Source organism: Berghia stephanieae, chromosome 3 (assembly GCF_034508935.2).
Source record: "Berghia stephanieae isolate SIO BIC M18660-M18661 chromosome 3, UCSD_Bste_1.3, whole genome shotgun sequence".
Classification (NCBI taxonomy): domain Eukaryota; kingdom Metazoa; phylum Mollusca; class Gastropoda; order Nudibranchia; family Aeolidiidae; genus Berghia; species Berghia stephanieae.
Window position 1 is genome coordinate 60902148 of NC_088362.1, and position 9856 is coordinate 60912003.

The 9856-nt window shown below is 39.3% G+C and overlaps 1 protein-coding gene across 4 annotated transcripts in view; it reads right to left on the reverse strand.

Moving 5' to 3' along the window:
• Positions 1-245: 245 nt before the first annotated feature.
• Positions 246-9856, reverse strand: part of LOC144968123 (uncharacterized) — a 71400-nt gene continuing 61789 nt past the window's right edge. Inside the window, exons 4-6 of one of the 4 annotated variants that reach the window (XM_078906129.1) lie at positions 6623-6786; positions 3423-5394; positions 246-1457 (exon numbers count right to left, since the gene is read on the reverse strand). In XM_078906129.1, the coding sequence (XP_078762255.1) occupies positions 1372-1457; positions 3423-5394; positions 6623-6786 (2222 nt within the window). In that variant the 3' untranslated portion in view covers positions 246-1371. Of the gene's footprint in view, positions 1458-2628; positions 5395-6622; positions 6787-9856 lie in introns of those variants that run through there. The other 3 variants (XM_078906130.1, XM_078906128.1, XM_078906127.1) reach the window with 3 other exon arrangements.

Here is a 9856-nt window from a genome sequence, read left to right on the forward strand (position 1 = left end):
TCTCACTCCCCCTCCCACTCTCTCTGTCTCTAGCCTGTCTCTCTCTTTCTTTTCTCTCTCATCCCTCTCTTTCTCTTACTCTCTCTCTCTCTTCGTTCTCACATCTCTATCACCCCCTCTCTCTCTCTCTCTCTCTCCCTCTCTCTCTCTCTCTCTCTCTCTCCCTCTCTCTCTCTCCCTCCATCAAACGATGAATAACACCAGACATTCGTGGAAGACAAAAGAAATAAACATAATACAGGTCATGACATAAACATGATTTATTTAATTTACTTTTTCAAAACAACAATGCAGTGTGTACAAAACAAATGTGTTATTTCTTAGAGGAATCAATGTGGATGTTTGATTCCGATAACACAGTTCTCTACCCACCATGATAAAACAAAACAAACCTTTTATACACGTTGATTCGATAACATAATGTGACTATTTGTATAATGAGCATAATTATACGCACATCTTTATTATGCGGCACCATTAAAATGCACATTATTCCACCCCTCGCCCTAAATAGTAACGCGTAATGATATCATGTTTACAATAATAATTTGTCACGTCAGATTATCAAGAGTAAATTTCACTAAAAATCAGATTCTTTAAAAAGAAGTATCAATTAAATGTTTTTGAAGACGAAAAAGGAATTGGTTGAGGGGTAGAATAAAAGATTTCATACACCCTGGCGTTTTGGAATTTGAACTTTGTTCCCAACGCGCACTCGCAAGGTCGTGCAGCGGTTGAGAGCACTTCCGGAATTCCAAAAGGCAAGAGTGTAAGAATCGTATATCATTATGCGGCACCATCAAAATACAATGTTTTGTTTTTGAGGATTTTACGGCGCTTGCAACACATTAAGGTCATATGAGCGCCAGTAAAAAGGGAAAAATGGGCTATTAATAAGTGCTAGAATTACAATTAAAGCATTCAAGAATAAGGCAGACAAAGGGGAATTGGTTCAAAAGGGAACAGATGTAGATTCTAAGAGCACAATATCAGTGTACTTAAATTGAGATCACCTAAAAGTCTCATCCAGACACAAGCACAGGTCCCCACTAAGAGGAATACACTCAAATGTTTACAAATCATATATAATACATATATAAAACATAATAGAGTGCATAACAGAGAGATGATTTACAAGGAAAAAAATATCATCTCCCAAAACTAACTATACATTTGACGGTTTCCCTCCAAGCCAAGGTATCCGGCCAGGGCCGGGACAAAACCAAGTAATCCCATTCCAAGACAAAGACAGAAAGCATGTTGGAAAACAGACAGGGGGAAAGAAGACATATTATGTACCTCCCTGCCCGCTATGGGAGGTCAGGATCCCCACCCAGTCAAAATACAAGGCAGACCTAGAATGTGCACACTTCAATTAATTGAACGCATTATAGAACACAGAAGGATTTCACATTTTATTTGAACTGCACTAGAGCCACGTGGACATATTTGCAGGTCTGACAACCCAACATGTTATGGTCTTATAGTTGTAATGGAAATTCTATCAAACCGTCGCAAAATATTGTCCATTACAACAATGTTAAATCAGGCCCATAATTACGTTCGGTTACCAGACCTGCAAATACGTGCACCTCGCTCAATCTATATCTTAGGAGAAAAAAAAATATATTCTTTGAAAGACCTTATTGGTTTGTGATACTTGTTCTATCAGCAATTTTAAGTCAAGACAATCCTATGTAAATTGAATTACAACAATGTTAAATCAAGCCCACAATAGGATTCAACAGTCGTGACGTCACTTCCCTCGTAATGACGCATGGTAACTTAGTAACTGGTTATAAACTATCGGAACAATGGCGGACCCCCTTATGAAATACTTCTCTGACGAACATAAAAGCGTATCCATAAAAACATTATAAATCTGATCATATTTTGACTTTTATACTTTCTGACAACATGAGATGTGAAAAAGTTCTAGCCAGTATGAAGAATAAAAAGTACCGATTTTCTTCGTTTAGAACCAAGCTGCTGGTTGCTGGGCGGACCTGACATCAGACTATTGAATCCTGTTGTGTTCGGTTATCAGCAACGTGAACATATTTACAGGTCTGATAACCAGACGCATTTAATGGGCTCGTTTTATCATTGTTGTTATGGACATTTTGCGTCGGCTTGAGAGAGTATTTCCATCACAACAATGAGCCCATAACAATTTGGGTTATCAGTCCTGCAAATATGTATACTTTGCATCAGACTAATTACTCAATTTCTATTAGATGTGACACGTGGATCATGTCTCTAGACCACCTCACATATCGATAATCTAAGATAACTTCAAGCTGGTCAAAAAGGCATGGACCAAAGTCTTCTTTAAAAGTCCCGTTTTCAAACCTTTCTCTGACAATGTTGTTAACAAAAATGAATATAACAGCTTCAAAAAAAAAAAAAAAAAAAAGAAAGAACAAATACCAAACACAGAACGTTTCGAGCTCAAAACCATTCTTTAGCCAACAACAAAAAACAATAAAGACATAAATACATTACTAAATTCCAGATGGTCGTCTATCGTATTTATGTCTTTATTGTTATTTTGTTGTTGGCTGAAGAAGTGTTTGAGCCCGAAACCTTCCGTGTTTGGTATTTTGTTCTTTCTTTTTATTGAAGCTGTTTTATTCATTTTTGTATATTTCTTTTTACAGTCCACAGCTTCTAGCAGCCTAGTATCACTCTTGACAATGCTGGACATCTTGATATTTTGGAGAAATTAAAAAAGAAATTATGTCAAAGGCTGAGCACTTGTATGGCTAATTATTTAGTCTTAATTCTCGCTCTCAGACCTCTGCGCTTAGCGGCCTCCACCATGTCCTTGGGGACGTTTCGGACATAACGCCTCTCTGGTGAAGGCATTCTTGTAGCCTTGGGAACGGACGGGGCGTCAAGGATGCGACTTCTCCTGCTAGAGTAGGTAGACTGCTCCAGGGGCGACGGTAACGGACTCGTCATGGGAGGTGTACAAAGTGGCGGAGCGGATTTATCGGATACTATGTGTATCTTTGGAACGACTAGGTTTTCTGGCGACACGTCACCGACGGTTGAGAGTCTGTAACGTGACACCATGGAGTTGTTCTCCTTTTCAGATGTGTCCGTTGTCGCTTTAGGAGAAGCTGAACTGGAGGATTGCTTCCTGAGGTCCATCGCTTCCTCGTCGTTTGAAGAGGATGAATGGCTATGCCTGGGCTTTTTACACAGGTCAAGCATGAAAGATGGCATTTTTTCCGAGAGGGATCGCTTCAATGGCGAGGATGAGCTTGGAGAGTGGATGTATGGATGAATATGGTCATGCCTTTGTGATAAGAGAGAATCTACGGTTCCTCTAGCCAACTGCGGTGACGATGTTGAATCTCCTGCTGTGTCCAGAGTTGGTGAAAAAGTATTGAAAGGAGAGGGAGAAGATGCAGGACTCTGTTTGATAAAAGAATTAGTGAGAATTTGGGTATTTCTTGAAGCGATGCCAGAAGTTTTGGACGTGTTTGTATCTGGGCTTTTATCTTTCCTTTGAGCTTGTGCCCCAGATGTCGAAGGAGAGTTTAGTTCTGAATTCTTTGCAAGGAATTCATGAAACTTGTCAGGGCTTATGGGTATTGGAATTGGAATGGGAATTGGGATCGGTATGGGGACAGGGTGAGGAACTAACACCGTGACTGGTGGAACCCCTTGGGAAAACTGGAAGAGTGACAAGGGATTGGGTAAGTGTGTTGACGTTGTTGAGGAAGGTGGGTTTGCATTAGGGTTTAAAGAAGACGAAGAAGAAAAAGACGGTAGAGTGTGTTTTTCTCGTTGTGTTGTGTTGGTTTCAGCATATCGTTGGCCGGTATCTTGAGGTAAATGGTTCAGGGTTGAAGGATGAGATGAAATATCAGTGGGTATGATATTGTGTCTACCAGCGTTTTGTTGCAGTGCTAAATGGAGCTGAAAAAGAGCTGAAGTGTGAGAAGGATCTGTGAAGAATTCACGTGCTGCACTTGTACTACCACCACTTGGCATGAACAACAATTGTGGAAAGGATCTTCTTAATCCAGAAAAATGTGCAGGTAGAGCATTGACTTCAGGCAAATTGGAGGGACCTGGTGTGTCAGCAGATGAATGTGATGTGGACGAAGGAGAACGAGCTCTGTCCCTTTCATGAAGTGACTTAGTCTTTTTATTTTCAGTAATGTGGAAAAGATCCCTATCTCTTAACAGCTCTCTTCTAGACTCGTGTCTAGATTTCAGGTGATGTAAACTAGCAAGGCCTATCTTATCGCCATTGGTCATGGTGTTCGAGGGTTGCGTTGATGCCGAAGGCGATGCTTGAGGCAATGGCAATCTAAACAGGTTTGAGTACATCAGAGAGTTAGCAGGATATTGCAGAGGTGTCAAAGGTTGTCCCATACCAGCAACTGTTCCCGTCATCTCATTTCTCATGTTTTGAGGCATTAGAGTTAATAGTCTAGAAGCAGCCCATTGCTGAAGGAAAATGTCAGTGGCTTTTGAATTGAGAGAATCGGTATTATATTCATCTGCTGACAAGCCGTGACCTGGGGAGGCTCTAGCCCTTTGCACACGAGAATTATTTCTAGAATGTTCGGACATTGATGTCCGAGTTGAAGAAGCTTTATCTCTATCAGTCAAACCTCTACGACTGTCATCGTGTTCTCTGCCTTTTTGTCTGTCATGGAAACTCTTACCTCTTTTAAGTTTTGAATATTCAGACTGAGCAATTTTCTTATGGATAGTATTTTCTCGAATAGAAATCAATTCATCATCCGATGAGTCAATGTTATCTTCATGACGTTTACCTCTGTTGAGACTCAGCACCGTTGCTATTTCACCTGGTTTGCTGTCAATGAAGCCGTTATCTTCGTTCTCCTCCTCATCATCACCATTAACATTTCCATCATTAATCTCGTCAAAGTCATCTTTATTATCATGGTCATCGTCAAATATATCATCATCATCATTATCACCATTACAACTTAAGGATGAGATTTTTGCACCTTTATTTTCACTAATAAATCTGTCGTTTCTATGTCTTGACCTCCTTAGATTTGTTTCGTTTTCTTCGGTGCTTTCATCATCGAGTTCTTGTTTTACATTTGTAGTTGACTGACCTTGACCTTTGCCCTTGGGGTCATTCCTAGCGAGCCACAATTCCGGTGTGATAAGTATTTCCTTTTGAATCCTTCCATCTGCTTTGCTTTCTTGACTGATGGGTCCAGGCATGCCCTCCTCCAGATCTTGGAAATGCTGGAGATGTTCCTGGGCTTCTTTACAGAATATATTCATCTTGTATTGGTTCAAACACTTCTCGCTACAAAACTGGAGCTGTGTGTCGCCATCTTGAAAATCCACAAAGTTGACGGTATGGCGGACGTGCTTACACCAGTCGCAAACCTGGAATGAAGAAATGGAAGTCATAAATAAGACATTGAACGAATTTAAGAAGTTAGCTCAGGATAGAGGATGGAAACTGTTTGTCTGTGGCCTATACCCTGAACCAGGGTGAAAAAGGCAATGATGATGATGATGATAAAGGTAGAACTCAATTATTTTAGATTTTAAAAAAATTAAACCTTATATGGTAGCGTAATATTCACTAAACGTGCTCGAATCGGTTTCCAAAATGTCCCAAGCCAACAGCAACATTTAACAATCAGGACGAGACAAGACGTAAGTAAGCCGATACTACAGTTTCCTTTTCGACAGAGAAAACGATGTTTCCAGGCAGGTACCCATCTTACATCCGAGTACGGTGAGGGAAAACGAGTGAAGAGCTTTCTCAAAGGACTCGACTCTTAACACTCAAATCGATGACTTACAGGTCACAAAGCAAACGTTATATTTCATGACCATAAAGTCACATATAAATAGGAAGGTCTGAGGCCTGGTTACTTCATGATAAAAATAGTACTCGACAATTTTTGATTACGTAATTTTACAATGAAAATACTCATTTAATATTTCCGAATGTCATAATGACAAGTGGGCAGAGTTAAAGCTTCTAAACAATCACAATCGTCGTCATAATCTCTATCGTCTTCTAATCGTCGCCCAGCGCAACCTCTGTAATGGGCTGTTTCAAGACATAAAAACAATAAGAAATGAAAACATTAAACAGGGACTCACTTTAAAAAGAACCCCTAAAAGCATAAGCATTCATACGGTGCAATTTCACTAAATGTGTTCATGGAAAAACTAGTATTTAAACATATGGCCAGAAAACTCGTCCTTCAAATATCGATCGATTTACATGACCCTCATCTTGACAAAATGGGGTCCCGATAGCTCAGTTGGTGAAAAACTCGCTCCACACGCAAAGGGATCGAGATCAATCCCGGATACAGTCGAGATTATTTTGACCCCCTCCCTCCTGTCCACCCAGCAGTGATTAGCTGGGTCTGATAGATCTGGCGGAAAGTACATGTGATAGAATAACGTCCAAAGGATAGCAAGCAATTGCTATTGTCCGTTTCACGCCATAGAAACCGGGATATACTCCGGTTCCATGGGCAGAATGGCTACAAAGGACTACATCTTGGAAAAAACTCTCAAACCTGGGATTTCGCAAATTACCAGGTTTGAGAAACTTGCCAAGATGAGAGTCATTTCAAACGAGACTCACCTTATTTTTCTTGAAGGACGCCCTACGACATTGAGTGAAGCAAGGCTCACTACAGAAGACTTTGATGCCAGCAGGGGTTTCCAACGTCAGCAGCTTGTAGCCTCTCTTCTGGCACCAGGAACATTTGATGACATCGGACCTCTCGCTCTCTGGGACAGCAACTGCTGGAGAGGAAAAAAAATGTAAAATCAAGTCAAATATCATTATTTTTATTCACAAGGCTGGACCATAAGTATGGAACTCTTTTCCTCTGTCGGTCATGCAAGCCACCTAACCAGCATCAAGACTTTTAAGAAAAGAAAAAAAAGGCTAAAAACCGACGCACTTATTTGCAGGTCTGATAACCAAATTCCCTCATTGTTGTAATGGAAATCTCCAAAAATGGCTTGTTTTTACATTGTTGTAACAGACAATATTTTGCGGCGGTTTGAGAAGAGTATTATTGCCAATAACAATTAGTGTTATCAGACTTGTTAGATTGAAAGAAAAATATGGAATTCGCTTCCTTTGTGCGACTATGTAGTCTAGTGGTATGACACTCGCCTTCGGATCGGAAGGTCCTAGATCGAGCCTCTCTCGGCGCATGATTGAGTCCTTGGAAAAGACTCTTTACTCACATTTTCTCACTGTACTCAGGTGTGAAATGAGTTACCTGGCCAATAACAGCGTTGTCTCTGTCGGAAAAAAAATTGTAATATCGCCTAACAAGCGTCATGTCTCGTTCTTTATGTTACGTGTTGCTGTTGCCGTTGGTCAGGGACCCTTTGTAAAGCGCTTTGAGTACTTTTAGTGTGGATATTGCCCTATATAAAAGCTCAATTTTTATCAGACCTGTAAATAGGTAGATACCTACATGTCGGTCGTACCAAAAATAGGTACACTTCAATTTAAAAATTGTAGTAGACATTTGAAGGAATACCCCGCATCTAGATATATTTTTAAAAAAGAATTATTTTTTTTTGTAACATTAAATATATTTTCAAGCATTAAAAATATTCATGATTTTTCTATAAAAAGAAATATATTAATATTATTATTTCCGTTTCTATTCGTTAAACAATGATGATAGTGTGTTCGTCGACGCCCACATACAAGGCGAAGGCAGACATGCGCATTGAGCTGACATATGATCCCCTGTGTTTACTTTGTAACTGAATACAAGGTTGTTAACGATAATAATCGCAGGGATAGGGGTATCGATTTTAGTCTTGGCAACGGATGAGGAAAAAAAACTGTGCTCGGATGTAGATTGTCATTTTATTATTAGATATTATTATTAGTATGGTTAGGTTAAACCCTAATTTACCAACATGAAAAAAAGAAGATTTTTGTAAGAATCAGGGTTGCCAGATGTCCACGTACATAGCTAAATTTTACAACACGGAGAATCGCGTTTCAATTTTTTTTAAATTTTAAGTTTAAAAAAATCACAAATAACTTTCTTTTACTATTTAAGTCGATTTGCTGTTTACCAAAACCGATTACTTTTTCAATGGGTCAGAGTGTTTTTGGTAGTGTTTTGCCACGTGAGGTTCTATTTTGGCCACTTTTTGAAGTCGAAATTGGTCCCAAGGAACTCTGACCATCTGGCAGATCTTTTTTTGGAATAGCTAACTATAAGAAAGAGAATCATTGAAGGCAAATTCAGGTAAAGAACTCAACTGTTAGAAACTGAGGAGAGGAAAAAGCACTGTACAATGAAAATAACAGCTTGAAAAAATACTAAAAACGGAACGTTTCGGGCTCAAAATCAGTATTCAGCCAATAACAAGAAGAGTTATAATTTTGATGCACCACATTAAATCCAAATAGACTTCAGAAATGATCTTGGAATGACAATGAGGAAAGGATACTGAGGATTTGTTAATCATGTACTATCAAAAAATATTGATAATAAATAAAATAAATACATTTTAAAAATCCCTTTATTCATCCCATAGGGAAAATTTGTCTCTAGGGTCTATTCCAAGGGAAGACTGGAATAACCCAGGCGTCGGCCGCAATGCAGCGCCGCAAATTGAGCTAGGGCGAGGTGACACACAACGCAGCGGCGGGTTCTCGAACTCGGAATCTTTCGGGTACGAAGCAAAGACCGAACCGCTGAGCCACGCTACCCCCCCCCCCCCTCCCCTCCCCTTTTTTTTAAATAAAGAAAATGATAATAATAACTCGAAAACAAAAACGCTTGTTCTATTAACCACTTTAAGAAAATGGTCAACAAGAAATGAAATCGTTCAAATATGGATCTGGTTAACCAGTTAACTTCCACAGTCTGGGAAGAGACGTATTTAAAAATTGGCCAAAAAACGCGTCCTTCAATTATCGATCGATTTAAATAACCCTCATCTTGGCAACAAAACAAAAACCTCTCAAACATGGGACTTTGCGAAGTCTTTCTTAAAGTCCTAGGTTAGAAATTTTTGCGAGGGTGAGGGTCGATTATCCCAGCATTGAATGGGTAGCTGGGTCTGTTAAATATGGCGGAAAGCACTTTGCAATAGACTAGGGTCCTAGTCCTATCCAAAGTGTAGTAAGCAATTGCTATAGTCCGTTTCACGCATCAGAAACCGGGTTAAACTTCGGCTCCACGAGCCCCACGGTTCAAAATGGAATGGACTGAAGCTGAAGGTTGTATTGTGTTGATAGTTAAATAACTTACATTGACAGGTCCAAAAGAGGCTATTATTCCAAAAATTTTATTCAACGCTTGCAGAATATTTCCGCAAATTTTACTGGTGTGAAATAAGGTGTAAAAGACAGCTGATTGGTAATTATAAATAATCTTTTGGTGCGTATGAATACAAATCCAACGTTTTTAGTTTTGGGTCAAACTTCATTCAAGAAGATGGAGAGGGATACAAATTATGGTGAATAAAAGTACTAATACTATAGGTCTACCATTTGGTTACAAATGTATCTTAGATGGAGGGGTGGAATAAACGTATTCTTTGATTTCTTTGTATTTATTAAACTCGATATATTTTTTATCGAGCAATAACATACACTCGCAAGCTCGTTGTGTTATTGGACACGATTAAAATAACTCGTTTAATAAATACTAAGATATGAAAGATCGTAAATTCATCAATGTATTTATCTCTCTGTCTATTACTAGAAATAATTTATCTCGGCTCTTTATTGGCCGATTAGTTGGTCGGCTAGCTGAATTGCTAAGTAACTGGCTGGCTAACCAAAGACCGCCTATTTTTCCATTATAACCATCCAACTTGCCTC